We start from the raw sequence: 25,758 nt of genomic DNA, 5'->3' as shown, positions 1-25,758 counted from the left end.
ATCAGGCCACGCGGGGGGTAGGTGAAAATAGCTTTAACAGTAGCGTTGGGAGGCAAAACGCACTGCTGCTAAAATCCGTAGTAGTAGCGCTGTTCGTAGAAGGGCGCTACTACTATACCTAGCACGTCGAGAACGGTGTGGCAATTATAGTAGTAGCGCGTTCTGTTCCTGCCGCGCTACTGCTAAGCGGGTAACAGTAGCGCCGTTCTAGAAGACGCGCTACTGCTAAGTAGCAGTAGTGCCTCATTTTAACAAGCGCTACTGGTAACATTCTGTGTATAAGGTTTTCCCTAGTAGTGTATAATAGCAAAGCTCGCGGTACATCAAGATCGTATCGTCTCAAGAACACGAGAGAGAGAGAGAGAGAGAGAGAGAGAGAGATCAAACACATAGCTACTAATACATACCCTCAGCCCCTAGGGAGAACTTCTCCCTCCTCGTCATGGAGAGCACTGGGATGATGAAGATGGCCACCGGAGAAGGATTGCCCCCTCCGGCAGGGTGCCGGAACGGGTCTAGATTGGTTTTTGGTGGCTACGGAGGCTTCTGGCGGCGGAACTCCCGATCTATTGTGCGTTCTGGGAGTTTTAGGGTATATGGAGTTATATAGGCAGAAGAAGCACGTCAGGGGAGCCACGGGGGCCCCATGAGGCAGGGGGTGCGCCCTAGGGGGGTGGGCGCGCCCCAACCCTCATGGGCAGCTCCCGTATCTTCTGGCGTGGGGTCCAAGTCCATCAGGTGTGTTTCCTTCCAAAAATAACTTCTCCAGTTGATTTCGTTCCGTTTCGACTCCGTCTGATATTCCTTTTCTTTAAAACACTGAAATAGGCATAAAACATCAAATCTGGGTTGGGCCTCCGGTTAATAGGTTAGTCCCAAAAATAATATAAAAGTGGATAATAAAGTCCAATATTGCCCAAAATAGTAGATAATATAGCATGGAGCAATCAAAAATTATAGATACGTTCGAGACGTATCAGGCTACCCAACACATGAGTCTCTCTCCCTCTTGGCGCAGCCCTACCCCTCTCCCTCCTCATCTCTTGCAGTGCTTGGCGAAGCCCTGCTGGCGTGCCATGCTCCTCCACCATCACCACGCCATCGTGCTGCTGCTGGAAGGAGTCTTCCCCAACCTCTCCCTCTCTCCTTGCTGGATCAAGGCGCGAGAGACGTCACCGGGTTGTACGTGTGTTGAACGCGGAGGCGCCGTTGTTCGGCGCTTAGATCGGAATCGACCGCGATCTGAATCGTTGCGTGTATGACTCCGCCAACCGTGTTCTTGTAATGCTTCCGCTTAGCGATCTTCAAGGGTATGAAGATGCACTCCCTCTCTCTCGTTGCTAGTATCTCCTAGATTGATCTTGGTGACACGTAGGAATTTTTTTAATTATTGCTACGTTCCCCAACAGGCGCTGCATGCATCGCTGGCCTGGGCGCGTGTCGAAGCGAGGCGGAGCGGCGACGGACGGGACGGGCCTCGTTCCCGTCCCCGATAAAGCTAATGGACACCTACGTAGCACATTTAATGCACTTTGTCTCGTAATGCCGTGCGATAAGCTCGCGCACTGTAGGCCTTTCCACCTCCTGTGTGCCACTGTGGAACCCCTTTTTCCAATAAAAGGAGGCCTAAGGTGACCAGGGGAGGGATTCGGCTTTTTGGAACGGCACAGCCACCGTAGCTACTTCAAAAGGCTAAAGAACACTCAATACATCCACCAAAGCAGTACTAGGGTCTTACGCATCCGCGCGACCCAAACCTGGGTAAACGATCCGTGTGCTAGCTCCTAAACCTGCTCTTCTCACGACCCCACGCCCGCCGATCGTAGAAGGGATCCGAGTGATCCCATAGGTGTCGTTCCCACCGACAAGCGGTGTGGAGGCATAATGCTCCCCAAGTGCCACAATGGCTCACCGTATTCTCCTCATGCCCTCGCATAATGCAAGGTGTCGTGATTCCACTAAAGGAACCTTGAAAGCGGTCACCGAACCAGTACAATTGGAGACCCTTGAGGGCGTTCACCAAACCCGTTCAAATTGCTCGAGCAATCTCCACATCTTAATGGAAGTATCCCAAAACTTGCCCGAAATGCCAAAATGATTGAGCTTCATGACAACACCAATCATTTAGGGTGTTCAAGCAACCAAGAGGAACAAGCCCTAGGGTACCAAGCACCCATGAGTAATAATAAGTTACTCAACTTTCACTTCCACGAATCCTCATGGAGAACTCAAACCGATGCGACTAATGCAATGTTAAGAGCACACAGAGTGCTCAAGTCCTTCTTTCCCAAATCCCTCAAAGCAACTAATGTTATGGAGGAATATGGGGGGAAGAACAAGGAGGAGAACACCAAAGGACTCCCAAGATCTAGATCCACAAGGTTTCTCTCGCGAAGAGGAGAGATGGATTGGTGGAATAGTAGATTTAGATCACCTCACTTTCCCCCCTCAAATAGATGCAAGAATCATGGGAGGAATAGAGTGAAAGCAAGTATTAAGAGGACAAAAATGGTGGGGGCAAAACTTTAGGCCACCGAGCAGTGACTTTCCTGACAGGCTCCACCTTGGGCCACTTCGTGAACTTATCAATGGCTACGTAACTCAAAGCCCTCGGTTGCACGGGGAAATGACCCGAGGATGTCCAACTCTTAGATTGCGAACGACCATGAGAGAGGGATGGTCTGTAGTGTCTGCGCTGGTTGATGGATCTCTTTGAAGTGAAACTCGCAAATATCACATGTATGCACCAACTCCTCTGCATCACTCAAGGCTGTAGGCCAATAGAATCCTTGTCGAAATACTTTGCCTATGAGTTCTCGCGACCCAATATGGGTCCCACATATCCCCTCGTGAATATCTGCCAACAAACCTTGCCCTTGTTCCATAGGGTTAAATTGTAGTTTCATCCCATTGGGCACATCCGATAAAGATCCCCATCCATGAACATGTCACAACCCAAAATTCTCCTGAATTTTGGATGTGAACTTAGAAGCATATGCATTCATGGTTTACCTTGTATATTTGGTTTTTGAAACAAATATGACCAACACTTGAATTCAAATCCTTTCTTGAGTTTATTTGGAGGCCATGGAAGTTTCACAAAATGATTTTCAGAAAGTTGCATAAGGGCAGGAAAGTAATTTCCTAAGATTAACTTCCTATTTTGTTTGAGTGAACCAGGGTTTGAAAATAGTTTAATTTGGGCAATCAAACTTTGAATAAAACTCCGGATAAAATAAATAAATCATAAATAGAAAAATAAAAGAAATAACTTTGCAAATAGGTCTAATAGTTAGTGAAAAAAGTAGTTTTTTCAAAATCCTTTGAGGAAAAGTCCAAGCAACCAGGAATATTCCCAATGGATTTTAGGGGAAATTTCCTTTTTGGGGAAAATTCAAATTCAATTTCAAAATTCAAAACTGAGAGAAGAACAGAAAAACAGAAAAAGAAAAAAGGGCGAGGCCAGCCGAGACCTAGCTAGCCAGCCGGCCCAGCCGCTCGCGCATGCGCCCTCTCTCTCCTTTCTCTTTGTGAGGCGGGGCCCACATGTCAGCTCCACCCTCAACCGCCGTCCACCCCACGCGCGCATGACCCCACCGCCCACATGCCCATGAATCCACCTCTGCACGCTCCGGCCACTCCCCAACCCTCGTGACCATGTCCATTAAATACCCCCGGACCCCCTCTCCATTTCCCATTATCCAATCGAGGCCGAGTGCCGCCAAGCTGCCGGCAACACACTACGCTATCCGCCACTAACCCAGGCGTCACCGGCTTGATTCCGACGAGGCCAGAGCCCCTTGCGACCACCCGCCACCATCACGAGGTCCGCCTCTCCACAACGATCCTCCTGGACATCCTCGTCGTGCCCATAGCCCTCTGGAATGCTAAGAACATCGGAGCCCGAAGCTCAGCGCGCCGCCACTGTGATTCCGGTGAGCTCCATTGTCCATTTGGTCTCGTACCTTGTCCATTGCTCTTGTTTGGGTCGTGTGCATCTCACTAACCCACATGCGCGTCCAAAAGCGCTTGGTTTCAAGCATAGCAACCGCACCCGAGGATCTTGCCGTCTTCGTCGAGCTCGATGTCGTCGCCTCCGTCGTTCCCGAGCTCGGCTAAGACCACCATAAGACCCAAGATGTCGAGACGAGACAACACCCCCCCACACACACACACATATTAGAGCATTTCTAAATATAAAGAAAATTAAGAAAAAATAACATAAAAAGGCTCACAGTGCAAAAAAAAGAAATTGCTAGTAGTGGGTCGGCCAACTAGGGAGCTCCTATCTGCCGCTTATTGCGGCGGATTGTCGGGCAAACGCACAGGCGGCCCCGACTAGGCCGACCCACTAGCAAACGAGCGGATGTGCCAGCGATCAACCATAGCGACTATAAATTCGGAAAAAAACGACAATTACCGAGGTTTGAACACGAGATCTCCAGCAAAGAATCTTTTTGTGATAGCCACCGTAGATAATGAGAGCTAATGATCACAATGTTGTGCAAGACTATAAGAACCAATACAAACGCAAATCCAGGCATTTTCTTTTCCTTTTCTTTTCTTGTTTTGAAAGTTTAGATCGAAATTCCAAAAAATGTTCTCAAACCTGAAATTTGTTGAAAATTTTGGAAAAAGTTCATGCTTTCTTTTTTTTTGCAAATTTCAAAACATGGTCATGTTTTTAGAACTTGTTCATATTTTACAAGAAATGTTCAAAAACTTCATAAATTCTTCGCTTTTTTGGAAAAATGTTCATGATTTCAAAAAATGCTCATGTTTATAAATAATCATATTTTTTGTCAAATGAATGTTTAATGAAACGTGAACACTTTTCACTCAAAACATTTTCTAAAAACGTGAATATTTTTTTAAAATTACCATTTATTAATAAATGGACATTTTTTGAAACTCTTAATAAAATTAGAAAACACGAGAAATTTTTGAAAACAGGAACATTTTTTGAAACTCCAAAACAAATTTGAATACGAGAACATTTTTTAGAATGTGCGAACAATAGTAGAAAAAGGGAACAAATTTTGGAAACATGAATGTTTTTTGAAGAATGTGAACATTTTTTGAAACTACAAACAAAATTGAAAAGCTGAACAAATTTTGGGAACACGAATATTTTTTAAAACTCCTGAATAAATTACAAAACAAGACATTTTTTGGAAAACTGCGAACAATTTTTAATACACAAACATTGTTTTGTGAAGAAATCAAAATTTAAAAATAAAAAATTTAAACGGAAAAGGAAAGAAAAAAAGAAACTGAAGAAAGGAGATAAAGACCAGGAAAAATAAAAAAATAAAAGAAATAGAAACAGAAACAGAAAAAAATCCCGGCTCTGGAACCTCCTAGAAGATTCCCAAAACCGAAAAAAGGATTGATGAAGCGCTTAACAGGCACGGAACAAAAATACTGCCTAATCTCTGGCCCAACGCAGCTAAAAAATGCACAAAGTAAAGACCAAACAGGGCCAGCCCAAAAAGCAACAAGAGGCGAGTGAGACCTAGACTGACCCGAAAGAAAAAACGTCTCGCTTGGCTGCGGCGATGGCGGCGCTCCGCTGCGCGGCGAGGAGGATCGTCGGCGACCAGCCACCGCGGCTGGTATGCAGGGCGTCCGTGGTGGAGGGGCGACGGCGTATGTCGCCGGCGGTCATCGACCGCGGTTCGTCCGCCCGTCCTCGCTGCTTCTCCTCGCAGGTGCGGGCCATTTTCCACTCTAATTTTGCCGGAAATCCGACTGTTGCTGCTAAGATCTAGCTATTCTGCTAGTCAGTTCTTCCCTAGATTGGCTGGTTTAGAGAAAACCTGTCATGCCCTGGGGTGGATCAGAGGACGAGTGTGATTGTACGAACTAGGGTTTGAGGCTGAATTGGGGATCGAATTTGGCCAAGCCAAGAGGAATTGTATATATTACAGAGTATAGTTGCTGTAAAGTGTATGAGTAAAGTGATTTAGTAGATCACATAGCAAATGACATGCCCACGCAGGAGCTGGACCTGGCTGTTATATAGCCCGACACAGAGGTTGAACGGAACAGTACGTGAAATGCTACAGCAACGCTATTAATACGGCGAGTGACGCGAGCTGTTAGATCAGATCTTGCCGATGCCTCCTGGCCGTCCATTAACTGAATGGAGCGTTGCACCTTCAGATACCTGACGCTACCTCCCTCTCGAAACACTCCTTGTCCTCAAGGTGGGCCGTGCTCGCGCCAGCTTTCCACCGTGTGCTTGAAGAATACCGGGAACGTGTGCTTGATGAAGTCCACATCCTCCCATGAAGCATCATCCGGTGGCAAAATTTTCCCATTGTACTAACCATTGTACCACAGGTAAATTGTTCCTTGGTACTTGACGAACTTCCAATGCCAAAACAGGCTCAGTCCTGACTTGGCCATTAGGGCCAATTAGAGGAAGATTAGCACAAGGAATCGCTGTCGGACCAATATGCTTTTTGAGCTGACTTATATGGAAAACTGGGTGTATTTGAGTACCCTCTGGTAACAGCAACTTATAGGCCACATTTTCTACTCTGCTCGGCACCCTAAAAGGTCCATAACACTTGTTTTGGAGCTTGATGTGGTGCCTGATCCCGAAAGCATTCAATCTTTATGGCTGCAGCTTCAGATAAACCATATCTCCTGGGGCTAGCACTCTTTTTGTCCTCTTTTTATCTGCATACTTAATCATCCTAGCTTGGGCTGCTTGTAAGTTGTGTTTTAACTGTCCCATAAGTGCTTGTCTGTCCACTGTAGGGCCATTAACTCCAATTTCCATTGACCCAGGTAAGGAAAACTCACTGATATTTAGAGGATCATATAACCATATAAAGCTTGGAAAGGTGTTTTCTGCAAAGAGGAGTGAAATGAAGTATTATACCAGTATTCTGCCATTGCCAGATGATACACCCACTTCTTTGGTTCTGCAGAGACCATGCACCTTAAATAATTCTCAATACACTGATTGACCCTTTCGGTCTATCCATAAGATTGGGGATGATATGCAGAACTGTATCTTAAATCAATGTGCATTGCAGCAAAGATGTCCTTCCAAAGCTTGCTAGTGAAGATTTTGTCTCTGTCTGACACAATAGCTATGGGAGGTCCATGCAATTTAATTACATTGTCAATAAATGTAATAGCTACTGACTAGACAGTATATGGATGAGACATTGCAATGAAATGGGAAAATTTTGTCAGTCTATCCACTATTACAAAAATAATCTCCTTGCCATTGGATTTAGGCAGTCCCTCAATAAAATCCATACTTCAGTGTGTCCATGCCACATCTGGAATATGTATGGATCCAGCAATCCTGGATAATGGCAGTGCTCACCCTTGTTCTTCCGGCACACAGGGCATTCTGCCACAAAGATTTCTAGGTCTTTCTTTATTCCAGGCCAGTAAAATATCTTCTTCACTCTCCGATAAGATGCTTTCATTCCACTATGCACCCCAAAGCAGAAGAGTGTAAAGCAGTTAACATTCTCTTTTGAAGAGCTAGATCATTGCCCACATAAATCCTGCCTTTGTGTCGTATAATGCCCCCTTGCACAGAATTGTGATTAGACTCATGACTGGGCAGAACCAGTAATTCTTCCAATATCTTCTTGCAAGCAGTGTCTTGTAAATAGGACTGCTCTATATCTTCTGTCCACTTAGGGGTCACTAGAGAAATAGCCATGAGAGTGAATTTCCTTGACAATGCATCTGCAGCTACATTTTCTTTGCCCTTCTTGTATTGTATCTGAAAATCAAATTCCAACAACTTAATCATAAGTTTCTGCTGTATTTTCCCAGTAACTTTTTGGTCTGTCATGAATTTTAGACTTTGATGATCTGTTCTGATAATCAGTTAATGCCCACTAAGTAATGTCTCCACTTTTTCAAAGCTGCAATGATAGCCAGTGCCCAGTGCTTCCTTTTCATAAGTAGACAACAACCAGTTTGTGGGACAGAACACTGCGCTATAGTAAGCAATAGGTTTCCCTTGCTGCATGAGAACAACCCCAATACCCTGACCAGATGCATCAGTTTCTAAGACAGAAGGCAGAGTGAAATTTGGCAGGGCCAAAACAGGAGCAGAAGTCATTGCTTTTTTTAATTGCTGAAATGCCAAATCCTGAGCTGTAGACCACTGGAAACAGCAACGGCTCTATAGAACAGTGTGTTGTCAAAGCAAATTTGAGGTTCATGAATGTAGAATTACTTCCTGAATCAACTAAAGCCACTGCTTGTTTGTCCCCAATAGTAACCAATACAGATAAAGTACTGACCCTACTAGTGCTCATAGCTTGCAAAGAGATCTGCATGCAGTTTTCATCTGCAGGTTGCTGATCTGACTGGTCCGTTTTAGTTACCTCCTCTTGTTCAGTAGATGAGTCATTTGGTTCTTCCCCAGTGAGCAGATTAATTACTGGAGCCTGCTTGCACTTATGGCCATGAAACCATACATCTCCACACCTCCAACATTTACCCAACTCTCTTGCTCTTTGTATAACATGAGGATCCTTGTTATCTGTGCTCTTTTCTGCAGTTGTTCCTTGTTCTTTGTAATGCTGAAATGTATACTTGCTTTTATCAGTTGTGAGAGGAGGATAGGGTTTTCTTGCAGTAGTTGCTTGCTCAATGTCCATAGCCAACCAATAAGCATATGTGAGTGTTTCTGGTCTGAGTGGCCGAAGTTGGAACTTAATAGTGGCCCTCATCCCATTGACATAGCACTTAACAAACCACATTTTAGTAAAATTTGGATTATCTTCCTGAACTTCAGCCATTAGTTCCTCAAACTGATCAGTATATTCAGCAATGGACAAATTATTTTGCTTGAAAGCATTAAATCTGTCAACCAAATCATAAGTGCTGGAAGCAGAAAATCTGTGCAAAATTTCCTCACAGAATTGTGTCCAAGCGTACTGTTTCTTGAGAATTCCTGCCCTTCTGAGCCATACATCTGCCCTGCCCACAAAATACATCTGTGCTAGTGAAACCTTGTATTCTGGTGGTGCCCCTGCCATTTGAAAATACTTCTCAGCTTGACGTATCCAGCCCCCAGGGTTTGCTCCATCAAACCCGGGAAATTCCATCTTAGGGCCCTTGGTCATTGACTTAAGGAATTGAGCTCTCCTGTCCTTCTCATAAGCTTCGGGATAATCTTCCCGCTGCAGCTTATTGCCCTGTTGTTGTATCTGGTAGAAAGCTGGTGTACGAGTTGTCCTAGTAGGAGCAGCTGGAGATCCTTGCACTCATATAACCTTAGGAATTGCTGCATTTCCATATCTTGGTGGAGCAGCTCTGCGTGCAGTGTTGATTGGTGGAAGTTCATTACCTGTCAACAACTCACACTGCCTAGTTTTCTCTTGTTCAACCAGCAACCTTCTCTTCAACTCCTCGATCAATTGTCTATGATGATCATGCTGACCTTCCTTAGAGATTTCCTGCACAATAGGAGATTTGACAGGTGGTGGTTCCTGTTCCAAATGACTTGGAGGAGTATCAGAGGAAGAGGATGGTGCATTTGCACTGAGATTTTTCGGAGCATCAGAAATAGCTTGTAGTTGACCACTTAAAGCTGACACCACTGACTGCACTCCGGAAATAACTGATGCCATGGTGTCATGCTTATAATTTGTAGCCTGAATTTCTTTTCTCATTAGATCTACTTCCTCCAGTAATCCAGTAGTTTCCTCACGAGTATCCAACATTTCCTCCTTGAGGTGAAGAAGTTCGGCCGGATCAACCTCCTCCACGGCCTGCTTCGAACGCCCCATGATGTTAATTGTAATTGGTTTAACTACTGCCAGTCCAAAAATTTAAGCGAACGATGCTCATTTAATTTTTATGCTCATATTGTTTCAGGGTGGCGATGATGATCCGCTTACATCTGAAGAGAAGATGAGACTATTTAAAAGGGGCGCTCACTTGATCTTCAGGATGACAAAAGCCATCTCCACCGTTGTGGTCTGCGGAATAGTCATCAAGTGGTCAGTAACAGAGGTGTTCCGTCCTTACCCGACAAGCGATTGTGCACGTGCTGTCCGGAAATGCCGTGAGATGGTGAGTAGTTTTTTATTGTGGCTGTACTATTTAAGTAGCTAGTGCACATGTTGTTTGTAATCACTTCTTATGAATGTTTATCTGTGTCTACCTTTGTGTTCAGCTACAGGGTCTACGGGGCAACCCTCCAACATTGGAGGTTGGTCCTGTGCTGGGTGATGAGATGCTGGCGGCGGAGGTGGCAGCGTTCAAGTCCATGGTGAAGGATATGAAGCGAGAAGCAGCGGAGAGACTGGAGGACTGACTGAGTCAAGCTGGGAAGATCTGCACCTGGTTCTCAAGCTATCATGACCATTGCGTCTGGTGTATGGGTTCCTATGGTCTACGTGAAACTCTTTTCAAGGTTGATCAGGGACTTGTGTGCTCCTCAGCGTGCAACACCGAAACAATGAAAACTGAAAGTCTTTTGTGTTGTTATCTTCTCCAACCATCTGAGAAGGGACCAATGCATGTCTAAGAAGGGTATAAGCCAACATCCCCTGGATTATCATAGTATAAGTGAAGGGAGTGTGCTTTGTTATTACCGGGCTCTGATGGTATCAACATATTTTGTGATGTCGAGGCTTTGCTGGATGTGAGGAGGTATTGCCGCTCCTGGATGTGTGTGGATCTTGCAAGTTTGCAACTATATACTGTTACCAAGGACATGAAGAATTCAGTCGAAACCTGTTTATGAAATGTATGGTTACTGGAGCGCTCCATGTTTCTCTAGTTGCATGTTGTGGTTGCTGCTGAAGAACCTTGTACTGTAGTTGCATGTTGTGGTTTCTCTAGTTGCATGTTTGTGAGTTAGTTCATGACTACTGTGAATGTTTTTGTTCTCAATTGTAAATGCAAAGGTCGTGTTGACAAGAGGATGTATCATGAACTACCGACACCAACATTCAGATAATACATACAGTAGATAGATAGATAGATAGGAGCTTCTGCAGAGTTCGGATACTGAACAATGTTGCTTGCTAAACTCGGGCATGTTGAGAACTAGATTAGAGATCAGATGGGGCACAAATGGCTAGTGATGACGACGTCAGGAACTGAAAAATTATAGTATTGTGAACTAAGAATGGCTAGTAATAAAGCTTTGCGACTCCACTAATCTCGGGGTGGAAATTCTTTTTCTTCTCTAGGCCGGATCTCTTTAATCTCTTGATTGCTACAATATGGGCCAGTTCTTTTCGGCAATTCTCTCAGGATTAACCCCCTCTCTAGCTTCTCCCAGAATTGTCACTTCATTTTTGTTTACAATTCCTAGCTCATTCTGGGAAAAGCTGATGAGGGGTTAATTCTGAGAGAATTGCCAAAAGAACTGACCCTATATACCCCATCTGGCAGGATTCCACTGTGGCTACCACTACCACCTGCCCAAGTATCTATCCGAAGCTTCATGAGATCTTTTTCTTTTCTTGCTTGGTCTGTAAACGAGTAGCCAGACCGCAGCAACCAGCGTGGTCGAGAGAATCAAGCCGCTCACAACAACAAGGACTACGAAATATTCCTCCTTATGGCAGTGATCATGGTAGCATCTATCTTCTGTACAAGTCAATGGGCGTCAGACTGTTAGTGTAACCATTGCATCCTTCAGCGTGTCGCGGCTACTGCTGCTCTGGGCCGATTTGCTCTCCTCGCCAAGAGTTTTTTCCTTCTTTTTTTGAGCTGGGCCCAGAGCTTTTCCTTTTTTTTTGAGCTGGGCCAAGAGATTTTTCTATTGAAAGAAGTATACAAATCACCCCCAAATCTACTCTTTGGGATACATAACCCCCTGAACTCAAAACCGGGATAAATAACACCCTGAAATTACTAAAACCGGATTAATAACCCCCTTGAGTGGTTTCTGTCTAATCTAGAGCGGTTTTGTACCCCATGATGCAGATTACGCGCTAACTGGGCAAATTACGCTGAGAAGGTCCCATTAGTCAGTTGCCTCTCTTTCCTTTATCACCTCGTCCCCTTCCTCTCTTTCTTTTTCCGTGAGCGCCATCGCCTCCAGAATCGCCTCTCCTCTTTCTCTCGCTAGGGCGCTGTCCGCCGTCGCCGCCGTCCCCATCCGCCCTCGCCGCCGTCATCTGCTGCTTGCCTGTCGCCGAAGGAATGAAACCATGTGTCCAGGTGTGTGTGCCTCCATCTCCGTTGCTGCTCTGCTTCGCTTCTGGTGTCGTTCATCGGCGGAATCGCGAGCTCCAATGAACGATCGTGTGCACCGCAGAGGTGTGGGCTCGGGTGAGGGGAATGGGGCGTCTTAGTGCTAGGGATTTAGGGGGATAAGTAGTGTTTTGGATGCGCCCTGTTCTGTTCAAGTGCGTTTTGGATGATGCCCTATTCCGTTCATGAAAAAAGGGATGTTTTTGTTAGGGAAAAGGTGTGACTTTTTAGCAGATTTTGGTGCAGGACAAGCTGGTATCTCTCATGCAAAGTAAATGAGTCTGAATGAACTTGCATTGCTAGGAGAATTTATTGTAGATGATTACCCTGTTTGGTTAAGGAGAAAAGTGCACTTTCTTGTCTGAATGAACTAAACATGTTAGTCCATAGTAAATTATCTGCTATACTTGTCTGAATGAAGTGTTTTTGTTTGAATTTGTTGCCTTCGTATATCACAATTGTAGTCCAAACTGTAAATGTTAGTTCTCTTAATTTTTGTGTACTGTCAGAGCTAAAGATCCAACAGTTTTTTTTTCTATGAATGATAGTTCTTCGTGTCTCAATTTGTAGGTTCACCTGGTCCCGATCCATTGGACAACTTCTTTGTCAGGTTTCATTATTATGGATCATTTCAGCAAGTGGATGGAAAGTTGGATTACGTTGGGGAATTGGTGGCAGAGATGATCATGCCAAGGGATGATTTGTCCTATGAAGAATTATATAACTCCGCAGAAGATATTCATCAGATGGAAAGAGGTCACTACAGAGGTAGTTACACCTACAAATTGCATTGGTTGCCTCTAGGGAAAAAAGTCAGTGATGGTCTTATGTTCATGTGTGATGATGAGTCAGTGAAGACGATGGACATTGGAACAATAGATAGTTATGCTGATGTTTTTGTTGAAGAATTGGACATGCCAATCCAGCAACACTTTGACAATGACAAAGAAATGCAACCAGACCAAACCATGTTATCTGCTAATGATGAGCAATTCGACATATGTGCAGGTGATGAACAGATTGACATATGTGCAGGTCTATTGCCAGTAAATGTAGGAGAAACTTACTCTAGGCGGAGAGGGACAAAATTACCACTTATTAGTGTGCAAGTCGTTGACACTGGAGTGGTCGATGAGATGTTACTTGAAAAGATGGCAAGTCCTGCTGAAAGTGCTCAAGTCAGCGCATCATCTGCTCATGAAACACCGAGAGAAGTTTGTGCAAGTGCTGTTAAGTTGGAGGCACACTTTACTGCAGCTGAAGTTGCTATACCTGCTAAGTTGCAAATTAGAAGAAGGGCAGTGGCAAAATCTACTGAACATGTTCCAGCAACAAAAGCACCTCATGTTGCTCCAACAGTTGGTGCAGATCATGAGATTTCAACCGAACATGTTCCGGCAATAGAAGCACCTCCTGTTGACAAATCAGATGAAGAGGATACTGATTATGAACCAATACCTGATTGCAGTTCTGGAGAGGATTCGGAGGCAGAGGAACTGAGAAAACTTGCAAGAGAGATTAGGAGGAATGAGAGAGCTAAGAAGCTAGGACAAAGAAGTGGAATTATAATGCAAAACAATAAAGTGCAATGTAAATCTGATGAGGATTTGGATGCTGGTTTTGAAACTCCATATTTTGACTCTGATGAGGATGATTTCTCTTATGATGAAGAAAGTGATGGAGAAGGAGGTACCACTATGGTAAGAAGGAAGAGCAAGTGGCCTAGGTTTGATAGCAAAGCTGAAAAACCCAACTTTCAACTTGGCATGGTTTTCCGAAGCAGAGAGCACATGAAGAAAGCAGTGATTTCCTATGGAATTAAAACTCACAGGCATTTGTTGTTCAGAAAAGATGAACATGACAAAGTTAGAGCTTACTGTTCTTAGCCTGGATGTAAGTGGGTCATTTATGCATCAAGGACCACTAGACACAAATGGTTGCAAGTCTCAACATTTGTAGATGAGCATCATTGTATTCCAAGAAGAGACAACAAACTAGTGACATCTGTAGTTATTGCTAAGAGGTATGCAGCACTTATAAAAGCAAATCCGACATGGAAATTAGAAAACTTGAAGCAAACTGTTTTGAAGGACATGTTTGCAGATGTCACTATTGCACAATGCAAAAGAGCCAAAAAATTAGTGATGGAGAAATACAAAGATACCACCAAAGGAGAATATTCCTTGGTTTTTGACTACCAATTGGAATTGCTGAGAACTAACCCAGGTAGCACTGTTGCTATCAAACTGGCAGATGATGTGAAGGATGATGAGCATGTTTTTGAGAGGTTTTACATGTGCTTTGGTGCTATTAAGAAAGGATTTCTTGCTGGCTGCAGAAAGGTTATAGGACTAGATGGATGTTTCTTCAAAGGAGCTTGCTTTGGTCAGCTACTTGTTGCTTTGGGAAGAGATGCCAATAATCAGATGTACCCTGTAGCTTGGGCTGTAGTCGAAAAAGAAACATATGAGTCCTGGTTCTGGTTTGTTGAGAAGTTAAACAGAGACCTCAAAATCAGCAATCAAGGGGATGGGTGGGTGTTCATCTCAGATCAGCAGAAAGGACTAATAGGGGCTATAGAGGATATTTTTCCAAAAGCAGAACACAGGATGTGTGCAAGGCACATTTACTCAAACTGGAAGAAAAAACATAATGACAAAGATTTGCAAAAGAGATTATGGAGATGTGCAAAGGCTCCTAACAAGTCTCTATTCAACTATAACAGGGCAAGGTTGACTCAATTCACAGTTGAAGGAGCAAAGGACATGATGAACACAGACCCAATTCACTGGAGCAGGGCTTACATGAAATTGGGAAGCTACTGTGATTCAGTTGACAATAACATGCACGAGTCATTCAACAATTGGATCATGGAATCAAGATATCTACCTATTATATCTATGTTGGAGTGGATAAGATGCAAAATTATGGTGAGGATACAAGAATGCATTACCAAGTGTTTGAAATGGTCAGGAATCATATGTCCAAACATATTTAAGAAACTAAAGCAGAATATAGCAAGATCTGGAAATTGTCATGTGCTCTGGAATGGAAGAGATGGGTTTGAGGTGTTAGAGCATGATAAATACAAGTACATTGTGAATTTGCAAACTAGGGTTTGTTCTTGTAGATATTGGCAGCTATCTGGTCTACCCTGCTGCCATGCAATAAGCTGCATCTACAAGAGCTCACAACAGTTGGATGCATACATAGCTGAGTGTTATTCCATTAAGACTTACAAGAAAATTTACTCTCATGTGTTGGAGCCATTGGAAGGTCAGTCAAATTGGCCGGTTGCTGATCATGTGAGGCCCCAAGCACCTGGTTACATCAAAATGCCAGGCGGGCCAAGGAAAGAAAGGAAAAGAGAAGAAGGAGAAGCACTAAAAGGGATAAAAATGAGTAAGGTGGGTGGACAAATCACCTGCAGTTCATGCAATAGGACTGGCCATAACATGTCAAGTTACAAAAATAATGTTGCTGCAACTAAGCATCATGGAAATGCACATATTGTCAGAGAAAGGTCTAGGAAAAGGAAACTGTAGAAGGAAGCCTATGAGGCAGAAACTTCAAAGAAATCAAAGGTAATGTGGTGAACATAAGTAATTTCAAATCTTTACTACATTGTCACATGTCGTATTATACCCAGATAGTCCATAAGTTTTAATGTGGTACACTGTTTCATGTGATAGGCTGAAGAAGTTGCAAGGCAGGGCAAGGGAAAGGCTGTAGCTCAAGACCTGCAAGTGCATGAGTCCAGAAGACCTACAGGAATTCAAATTAGGGAGCCAAGTTTACAACCAAGCTCACTGCCGGTGTCGCAACCAATCTCGCAGAAATATGATAAGCATGCTCTAGGCAGCAAGGCTAGACCAGCAAAGGTTCAGAGAAGTGCTGCTACTCCATTTGTTCCAACTAAACAAGTTACAAATTTGCCACAACACTGTGTCTTCAATTTAGCTGCATACAAAGAAGCTAAGAAAGGCAGGGCACGGCCTTCAGTTTGATGTTGAGGAGTCATTTTTGTGTCAAGAGTCATGTCGTGTAATATATATACATATATGGAGTCATGTATTCTCTGTACGATCAAGCAACTATGTTCTGTATTATATATCAGGTTTGTCACTTCAGATGATCTTTTCATAGTTGCATACAATATATTTGTATTTTTTGTAATATTTGGTTCAGTGTAGATGATCTTTTCATAATAACATACAATGTATTTGTATTTTTTGTAATATTTGGTTCACTGCAGATGATCTTTTCATAACAGCCATATCACTGGGATTTTGCTTTGAACCAAATTATGAATCTTTTCATATCATCATAGAGTATACAATACACATAAGAAGATCAGCCATAACACTGGGATTTTGCATTGTACCAAATTCCAAATATTTTCATAACACTTCCAAGAAGCATTGCACTGAACAAAAAACTAATTCTCGACAGATCTAATGGCAAGAAACGGGTTGAAATTAGTTTATGGGGTCCATATGTTTATTTCAGCAAGATAGGAACATCTATTTGCTATAATGTACTCTCAATTATGGTGTATTGTGAAATACATGATCTTTTGGAACAGTTTACTGTCAATTTGCTGTTATTTACATTCTATGAAGTACATGATTTTTTCCTAATATAACTCTGTGAAGCACAAAAATGCACAAGGTGTGCTGCCAGAACTGTACAAGATAGTACTTCAGGGCTTGTACAAGTCAGTACTGAAATTGTACTGTCATTTTGGTGCACAATCATTGAACAAGATAGCAAAATTTCATTCAGGGCATCTACAGTGAGATGATTTTTTCATAACAGCATACACTATATTTGTATATTTGGTTCGCTGTAAATAAAACATAGTATTGCATACATGAGAACACATATAAGAAGATCAGACATATATTCTGAATCTTTTCAGATCAGCATACAGTATACAATATACATAAGAAGATCAGCCATAGCATTGGGATTTTGCATTGTACCAAATTCCAAATATTTTCATAACACTTCCAAGAAGCATTGTACCAAATTCTGAATTTTGCATAACAAGATACAAGACAAATTCTAAACCCTTTTAACATCATACATTCTGAATTTTGCTTAACAACTTACAAAGAAAAACAATATACATAAATGACTCCCTATTGGACTTAATTTCTCCAGGATGCTTCTTTTTCTTCATGACAATAATTCCCAAAAGTGTGAAATGACAAAGCAGAACAGAGCAAGCACAAAGGACAGCTGCAGTTTCCAAATCCTCTTCTTCAGGACATCAACTTCTCCACGATGCTGACTTCCAAATCACACACATACGCATCTAGCATCTTGTTCTTCGCCAAGCTGGCATTTAGCAGACCATTTTCATTCCTTGACCATTCCTTCAATCGATACACAACATCCCGCAAATCACCAGAGCATCCTTCGGAACCTCACCGTCCGGATATAAAAAGCAACGAGCTCCTGTAGGAGAACAACAACGTTGATTATTAATTTGATCCCTCCTTCCAGCGAAGACCGGGCGACGTAGCGCTGTTGCAAGCTGAGAACGCCCGAACACAACCGCAGAGTGCGCATGCAGGGCGCGGCGCCGCAACAGTTTCACTGCTACACGACGGACGGCTCAGTCTCGGCCATGGCAATGCGTCGTGCGCCCAACGGCCGGGCGGGAGACTAGTAAATTTGAGGAAACGCCAACAGTGGTCGGCCGTACGTACAGAGCCATCGTCGGTGGCCGCTGCCACTTGTATGAGCTCGCGATTCCACCAACGAACGACACCAGAAGCGAAGCAGAGCGACAGCGGAGATGGAGGCACACGCATCTGGACACATGGCTTCGTTCCTTCGGGGACGAGCAAGCGGCAGGCGACGACGGCAACGGCGGACGGCGCCTGCGATTGCCAAGTCCTAGCGAACGAAAGGGGAGAGACATTTCTGGAGGCGACGGCGCTCTGATGAAAAAAGAAAGGAAGGAGACGAGGTGATAAAAAGAAAGAAATGAGAGAGACAACTGACTAATGGGACCCACTCAGCGTTTTTGCCCAGTCAACGTGTAATCTGCATCATGGGGGACAAAACCGCTCTAGATTAGACAGAAACCACTCAAGGGGGTTATTAACCCGGTTTTAGTAATTTCAGAGTGTTATTTGTCTCGGTTTTGAGTTCAGGGGGTTATGTATCCTAAAGAGTGGATTTGAGGGTGATTTGTATACTTCTTTCTTTTCTATTTTTGCGAGAACTCACGCGTGCCACAAAACTGGGCCAAGCCCAAATGCAGCCGTACTATTGTCTCCGGGAGAGAGACAGAGAGGAAAACCTACACTCACTCCGCCGCCGTCACTGCCACAACTCCACACCCCAACTCCGCGCGCGTGCGAGAGAGGATCGAGAGCTACCACCCGGGTCCGGCGTCCGCAGCCGGACCGCGCCTCTCCTCCCGGTTGAGGTCGCCACCACTCGTCAGAGGCGGATCGGGAACTCCCAGCCCGCGACCATGGCGGAGGCTGCAGGGCCGACGCCTCTCCTCGACGGCCTCCCCGACGAGATCTCCATCTGGGAGATCCTCGTCCGCCTGCCCCCCAAACCCCTCCTCCGCTGTCGCGCCGTCTGTCGCGCCTGGCGCCACGCCACCTCCGCCCGCGACTTCCTCCTCGCCCACCACGCCCGCCAGCCCTCCCTCCCCCTCCTCTTCGTCGACGCCGACGACCAATCCTCCATAGACATCATCACATACGACCAACGCGCAGCCGACAAGCTCCACTCCGTCGCCCGACTTGACGCCCCCTCCGGCGTCTCTCTCAGGGCCTGCTGTGACGGCCTCCTCCTCTTACGCACCTGGAATAAGAGCGCCCCATCTCTCTCCATCTGCAACCCGGTCACTCGTCAATACGCTCCCCTCCACCGGCTCGATGGCTTCAGGCTCTTGGGGATGTACCCGCACAGCCCTACGGGCCAGTACCGACTACTGCTGTACCTGGCCCCGAGGTTCGAGGACGATGCTCAAAGAGGTTCCTACGTCTTCACATTGGGCTCCGACCAGCAGCCGAGGCACATAGCAGGCCCTGATGCCAAGGAACTCTTGTATTTCCGCGGATCTACCCTTTTCCGTGGTAGCCTGCATTGGCACACGGACGGGCTGATAATGGTATTTGAAACCACCGTCGAGTCGTTCCGTCAGATGCACTCTCCAATTGTTTCTGACCATCGCAATGGCGACCTGTTTGAGACGAGTGATATGCTTGGCATGTTCAGTCTGAATGCACAAGCTACAATTGTTGATATCTGGGTGATGCAGGACTATGAAGGTGAAGTCTGGGCCTTTAAACGCCGGGTTGAATTGCCGATCGCAGAGATCATGGTGCAATTTCAAAATTCTGGAGATTGTTGGGAGCTGATGCCTGCATCTTGTTATGGTGATGTGCTCTTGCTGGCCAAATTTGACGACGACTGGCTACTTCAGGTTGACATTGATGGCAAGTTGGTTGCTAGTCTCCACCTCAGTTTCCTCCGTCCTACTCGACTTCGGCTCAAACAGTCTCTAGTTTCACATAACTTGTTTATGGCACTAGAGGGTTATGTTATCAATTCTTCGCCTTTCATCTGACCGAAGGATGTTGAGTATGGTGGTGCTTTTTTTACGGGAGTGTGGTGGTGCTTCTTAATGGCCTAACTCTTCGTATCCACGTGAGCTGCAGTATGCATTAGCTTGATCCTCTCTATGAGCCCACTAGCTTTATTTTGTTGATGTATAAATTGTTATGATCAAGAAGCTCTAGCTGTTACGGTGTTACCTGTTTGCTTTATATTTTATTTGAATACCCTTTTGGGCTGAAGTGGCTGCTGTGAGTGTTGATGCTAAAATTACAAATCATTTGGGTTAGAATCTGAAATGTTTTCCAATTGCTCTGACTCATGCCTCTGTTTTCATGAACTTTAAGTATGGACTTCTTTTTTCCCCTTTAGAGTTTAGATACTGGTCTTATTACTTTCTTAGTACTCAATAGTCAATTCTAGTCAATAGTATTACCTCCGTCCCAAATTACTTGTCTTGGATTTTTCTAGATACAGATGTATCTCCCAAATTACTTGTCTTGGACTTTTCTAGATACAGGGAAAATCCAAGACAAGTAATTTGGGACGGAAGGAGTACTTAATACAAGACAACAAAGAAGGAGTAGCTAGCAATTCTACTTGCATCGTCTGTTTTTATTGTCCTGTCTGTTTATCAGTGTCTTCTTTTAGAGGGATTACCCACTCCTCTTCTAAATACTAAAATTTAGAAAAAAAAATGCATGTGCTTCCTGTTCCTTTCTTTGTAGCTTATGATGATTTGATGCATATTATCATCCTTATTGACCAGCAAGCAGCACCTCAACTTTTACAAGAGTTGGGAGCACTACATTAATTTCTCATTGGAATTTTTTGTTGCAACTCATTCTTGTTCATTGCATTTGGTTAGGTATTGAAACATATTGTTATAATTCTGGCTTTGCATTGCATTGTTTGGAATCATAATTTTCATTTCACTTTAGGTGCTTTCCATTTCAAGGAAGAATCTATGTTTCTTGTTATGTTCAATGATGTGATAGAATAGATGTTATAATGTACAGGCTCGTATCGAAAACTATTAAGTGGTTTTGGTCAGCTTTTGAAATAGTTGGCAAATGATCTGCGTCGTGTCTTTGTTTGTCTTTGAACTGAAGATTTGTCTTGATTTTTATCGAGGTTTCTTTATTGAAGATCATTCAGTGGTTTCTCTCAATACTAAATATTTAGCCAATATACCACCGGTTTCCTGTTTATAGTAGCTGGTGAAGGGCGGATTGTCCTCTTTGTTGGGTAGCAATTCAAACCTGATTTTCAGAAGAGCTTGGAGTGTTGTTTGTTAAATTACATGATTTCATTATAGCTAACTTAGTGAGATGTTCTGTTGCAATTCATTCTTCTTCGTGTATCTGCTGCATCTGGTTAGGTATTGTGAAGTTTCGTTATAATTCTGCATTTTGCTGTTGCATTGTTTGTGATCATCTCTACCATGATCTCAGGTCCCAGATTGTGTTCTCCTTGAGACAATGTAAGTGTCAGCTGTGTTCTTTTTCTCTCTATAACCACGCAAGTCCATGTCCAGTACCACAGTGTCCGCCCCACCTTGCCCATTGTGTTGGTGGTCCCTTCAGCGAAGCTTGCAGTCAAGGTTCGTGCTTGTCGGTGGTCTCACGGCTTGCACTACTACAATATCATGCGTCTTGTGGCGGATTTTCGTTGTCAGTGCCAGTCAGGGATAAACAGGGTCCCGTTTAAGCCCATTTATCGGTCTAACAGGTCAATAAAGTTTTTTTTTGAGAAAAATGATCTATCGAGCAAACTAAAACTAACTAAACAGGCTTTGCGAGTGTTGTTTATTTGCCATTTACATCTCTAGTGCCGGTGACACTCAGTTGATTGTGTTTGCTCCGGTATCACATTGTGGGGACTTACGGCTCGTCGGCAGGTGTTGTTGTGTCAGCCTGCAAGGTCTTGGTATTTTGATACTCTTTGACGGCGCTCATCACACTCCTCCCAACATATTTTTAGGGTTGTTCTAGTGGTAATGGAAGATGTGTACGTCGACTCCAGTTGCCTCCGCTGAGCCGTTCTGGGACGTTGTCGCAGCCCCGTGCCTTCTTTCTGATGTCCGACCACATCGCCCCTTCCAGCGCGTGACCTCAAGATAATAGTGATGGCTGTGAATCGTGTACATGACACATGATTCACATTATGTGTAGATGGATCTGATGGCGGAGCTAATGTTTTTTTTTATGATTTGTCATCGGATTTGAGTTTTGAGTTCAAGAGTGAAACCATAAACGCCGAAGAAGACAAGGTAATAGTGATGGTTGTGAATGGATAGCGGCAACTGGTACGAAGAGTTAGGGTCAAGGATCACAGGTTGGTCGTCGGCAGTTTCACCGGAACAAAACCGAAGGCCACGAGAAGCTCATGCGTGGCTAGTTTATGCCAGTGTACCTTCCCTCTGTACGTGTTCCGACGACACTTTCGCATGACCGAACGACCGTTCCATCGAATTGCCAATGACATGGAAGTCAATGAACCTTTCTTCGAGCAACGGAGAAAGGTTGCCGTTTTCTTGGGATTCCCCCTTTTCAAAGTGACCATGGCACTTCTGATTATTACACATTACTCTCCCATAGATTCATGTGATGTCAATCTTCAAAGGGCTAAATATACGATCATAGAGTGTTTGCTGAAACCGAGGTGAGGGTTTATGGTGAGGAGTATATGCGAGCACCTGCCGAGGACACGACAAGGACTCTAGCGACGCATGAAGAAAAAAGGTTGGCCCAAGATGTTAGAGAGTGTTGATTGTATGCACTAAGAATTGCCTTGCATCTTGGCATGACCAATTCATCAAGCATTGCAAGGATCCGATGATAATTTTGGAAGTTATTGCCTCCAAACATTTGTGGATCTGACATTGCTATTTTGGGTTGCTTGGATCTCACAATGACATCAATATCTTGCAAAAAAATCTCATTTATTTGCAAGCCTAAGTGGCGGTACTTCTCCACCTTGCAACTTCACGGTGAAGGGCCATCATTATGACAAATGCTACTATCTAGCCGATGACATCTATCCATTTTGGTAAACATTTATGAAGACAATTTCTAATCTCGAGAGCAGAGAACATCAACATTTGACCAAGGCGCAAGAGGCTCAGAGAAAAGACATTGAGAAGGCAGCAACCAAGGTTTTGACTTGTTCGGGGGCCCGCTCGTTTCTACAACAAGGATGTCTTGAAAAATATCATGATATGATGCGTGATCATATACAACATGACCATAGAAGATGAGAGATATGCCAAGCCCCATTGACTATGAAGGTATTGGCACAACGGTCAGGCATTGTAGGCACACGTATCGCATTCAAGCATTTTCTGGAGGCGTACTGAAAGATTGAAGATCGGGCCTTCCATCGTTAAGAGGATCTCATTGAGCATCATTTGCAGCTAGCCGGGAGAAAGTGTGTGTTTTTTAAAATTCATTTTTTTCTTGAACAAATTATTTGATCTGATTTTTGTTAATTTGGATTATTTTACGTATTTAGATTAATAGTTTGTAATAATTATTTGATCATCTCAATTATTGCAAATAGGGTAGAAAGAAGAAAACATAAAAGAAATGAAGGCCGCATTACGGCGATTCGATGTTTCACAAAGCATCCAAAACATTATGAAGCAGGCGTTGCCTTGTATTTTCTTACATCTAAGGCGTTTGTCCAAGTGTATTTGTGTTGAGAACTTGAGATTCATGCAGGAATTAGAGGAATCAAGTTTAAGTCACATGGCTAACATCATGTATTTTTTGACATAAGAAAATGGCATGCACACATATGTCTTCCACGTCATCTGTTTATACAATCTATAGAAGATGTGTCTTTGACAAAAGATATTGCGCATGCCTCTGTCAAGCAGACGCATAGTCCATGATAAACATACCAACCGCCCTATAAAAGGCAAACTTAACCTAGTTTAAATGTTTAGGTCTTTTATGGTAGAACAATCCTATCGGGGTTCAAAATTTAGACTTTGACAACTGGTGCTCGTATTTTCTAGATTTATTTCAGATTATTTTCGGCCATACTCATTTAGTGGTAGGAGACGTTCTTGTCGACCACGGAGGCGCATGTGGTGACTTCGTCAATCTCAAAATAATGCGCCAACTCGATCTCTCGAAGATGCTCACGGGGTTAGGGTGTGCGTGCATGCATTCATAGGGGCGAATGTATGTACGTATGTATGAACGTTTGTACCGTGTTTAAAAAAAACCACACTATAAAAATATGTATATTTATTTAGTAACAACATTACATAAAAATGTGACTCCCGTAATAGTACATTTCACTTTACATGTCCCTAGCAATTACTACATAGGTATATAATGAGCTGAAATAATGAGAACAGATCAAACCAAAAAGACCAACACCTTTTGAAAAGAAAGTGAGCAAAAAAAATATCGACGTGCATGGATCTAGACCTCAGGTTGGGGCTCGCACTCTCTGATCGGGCGCGGCACTGTCACAGCAGCCCCCACCAGACGCAGGCTAGGAGGCCAAGCACGTGAACCACCGCGACACCACCCCCTGTGACGATCCGCGCGGGCGCCGCGAGGGACGTGTCCGTCGACGCTTCGGCCTCGGGCGCGTCGGCGACCGTCGAGGTGGGCGTCTTCCCCTTGGTCTTGGTGGGCGCGAGCGGCGCGGGCGCGGGCGCGGGCGTGCCGGCGATGGCCATGGGCAGGAGCACCTTGTTGACCTGGTAGACGACGAGCTGGTCGCCGGTGTAGAGCGTGTTGTCGACGGTGGCGTTGACGACCCCGGTGGTGATGTTGACCTGCTGGCCCTCGGCGGTGACGTTGAGCGGGTACTGGCCCGGGGAGGTGCTGCCGGCCTGCGTGCGGAGCGGGTTGCTGACGGTGTCGAACTGCGACATGGGGATGGCGGTGGAGAGGACGTGGTACTGGATGAGCGCGTTCTTCTGGCTGTCGGAGAGCGAGTTGAGCGTGCCGGAGGCGAGCGAGGTGAAGGCGTTGTCGGTGGGCGCGAACACCGTCATGCCGCTGCCGAAGCTGTTGTTGAGCTGGTTGTCGATCTGCGCCGCCACGCCCGTCGACTTGAGCAGCCGGATGAAGGTGTTGAACTGCCCGGCCTTGGCCAGCACCCCCGTGATGTTCGTCGTGCCGGCGGCAGGAGCGGGCGCCGCCGGGGTCGTGGGCGTCGTCGGCGCCGCGGGCGCCACCGCCGGGCCCTGCGCCGACGCCGCGATCGCCACGGACAGAAGGAGCACAAGTCTCTGCATGGCTGCCATGGTGCTATGTAGACGTGCAGACTCGATGCGACAATGCGAGTGATCCGAGTGATGGCGTGGCTTATAACGAGATGGGTGGGCCGTCGGGGAAGAGGAGTGAGGGGGAAGCATCTACTCCAGCAGAGAGGTGGTGGGTCTTGTAGGGTTTGTGTGGGGGGTAAGTGAGTGTGCCATTACAGTTACAGGGCACCAAACCCTGAGGTGAGCTGCCAAGGTGGAACAGGCTAACCACCTACTAGCAGCTGGCTGGCCGGGTTGCTTCCAGGAGCAGCAACTCCCCAGTGATCTGATTTTTCTTCTTCTTTCCTATCCTTTTGACAATCGGAGCTGTGGTGATGGTGATTTTGAGCTGGACAATGCAATCAAGTTTTATTTGGACAGGAGCACCTGGTTTTTCCATGCCATGCATCTACACGAGCTGGTTTTGTTCTTTCAGTAGGGCCTTAATTAGTATTATTACTAGTTGATTAGCTGAAAAGTGCATCCAAAAGAGGCACACATGCGTGGGGGGCCAAAGCTTGATTGTTAGAGGAGGATCCTAGCCATGGTAACTGAAAGCTTATGCTGTTAACTGGGTGATCCAATTAATTATTAATCAGATAAAAACAAATGCCTAGCATTCGACCTGAAATAACCGTTTGGGCAGCGAGCTTTTGCTTAAGAGAGGGACAAGACACATGCAATTCTGA

At 44.7% G+C, this 25,758-nt stretch overlaps 4 protein-coding genes across 4 annotated transcripts; 3 read left to right on the top strand and 1 right to left on the bottom strand.

Moving 5' to 3' along the window:
- The first annotated feature begins 5,509 nt into the window (after positions 1-5,509).
- LOC123057953 (uncharacterized) lies at positions 5,510-10,920 on the top strand. Its single transcript, XM_044480812.1, has 3 exons — positions 5,510-5,711; positions 9,871-10,068; positions 10,172-10,920. The coding sequence occupies exons 1-3, from the start codon at positions 5,559-5,561 to the stop codon at positions 10,310-10,312; spliced, it is 492 nt and encodes a 163-aa protein (XP_044336747.1). The 5' UTR covers positions 5,510-5,558; the 3' UTR covers positions 10,313-10,920.
- Positions 10,921-12,025: 1,105 nt separating this feature from the next.
- LOC123056795 (uncharacterized) lies at positions 12,026-14,093 on the top strand. Its single transcript, XM_044480066.1, has 2 exons — positions 12,026-12,174; positions 12,778-14,093. Exons 1-2 carry the CDS (start codon positions 12,165-12,167, stop codon positions 14,091-14,093), a joined length of 1,326 nt encoding a protein of 441 aa, XP_044336001.1. The 5' UTR covers positions 12,026-12,164.
- On the top strand, positions 14,067-16,391 carry LOC123057952 (uncharacterized). The gene is made up of 2 exons (XM_044480810.1): positions 14,067-15,791; positions 15,900-16,391. The coding sequence occupies exon 1, from the start codon at positions 14,301-14,303 to the stop codon at positions 15,750-15,752; it is 1,452 nt and encodes a 483-aa protein (XP_044336745.1). The 5' UTR covers positions 14,067-14,300; the 3' UTR covers positions 15,753-15,791; positions 15,900-16,391.
- Positions 16,392-24,019: 7,628 nt separating this feature from the next.
- Positions 24,020-25,116, bottom strand: LOC123057951 (fasciclin-like arabinogalactan protein 11). Its single transcript, XM_044480809.1, has one exon. The coding sequence runs from the start codon at positions 25,067-25,069 to the stop codon at positions 24,281-24,283; it is 789 nt and encodes a 262-aa protein (XP_044336744.1). The 5' UTR covers positions 25,070-25,116; the 3' UTR covers positions 24,020-24,280.
- Positions 25,117-25,758: the final 642 nt, after the last annotated feature.

This window comes from Triticum aestivum, chromosome 3A, assembly GCF_018294505.1.
Source record: "Triticum aestivum cultivar Chinese Spring chromosome 3A, IWGSC CS RefSeq v2.1, whole genome shotgun sequence".
In the NCBI taxonomy this organism is placed as follows: domain Eukaryota; kingdom Viridiplantae; phylum Streptophyta; class Magnoliopsida; order Poales; family Poaceae; genus Triticum; species Triticum aestivum.
The sequence above is the reverse complement of the archived record's forward strand: the minus strand, read 5'-3'. Positions and strand labels throughout refer to the sequence as shown.

Excerpts from the sequence above, each read along its gene's own strand:
- LOC123057953 (XM_044480812.1), top strand. The coding sequence starts at position 5,559 with ATGGCGGCGCTCCGCTGCGCGGCGAGGAGGATCGTCGGCGACCAGCCA. Across the intron at positions 5,712-9,870 it reads CTCGCTGCTTCTCCTCGCAG|GGTGGCGATGATGATCCGCT; the intron begins GTGCGGGCCATT and ends ATATTGTTTCAG. Across the intron at positions 10,069-10,171 it reads TCCGGAAATGCCGTGAGATG|CTACAGGGTCTACGGGGCAA; the intron begins GTGAGTAGTTTT and ends CTTTGTGTTCAG.
- LOC123057952 (XM_044480810.1), top strand. The coding sequence starts at position 14,301 with ATGTTTGCAGATGTCACTATTGCACAATGCAAAAGAGCCAAAAAATTA.
- LOC123057951 (XM_044480809.1), bottom strand. The coding sequence starts at position 25,069 with ATGGCAGCCATGCAGAGACTTGTGCTCCTTCTGTCCGTGGCGATCGCG.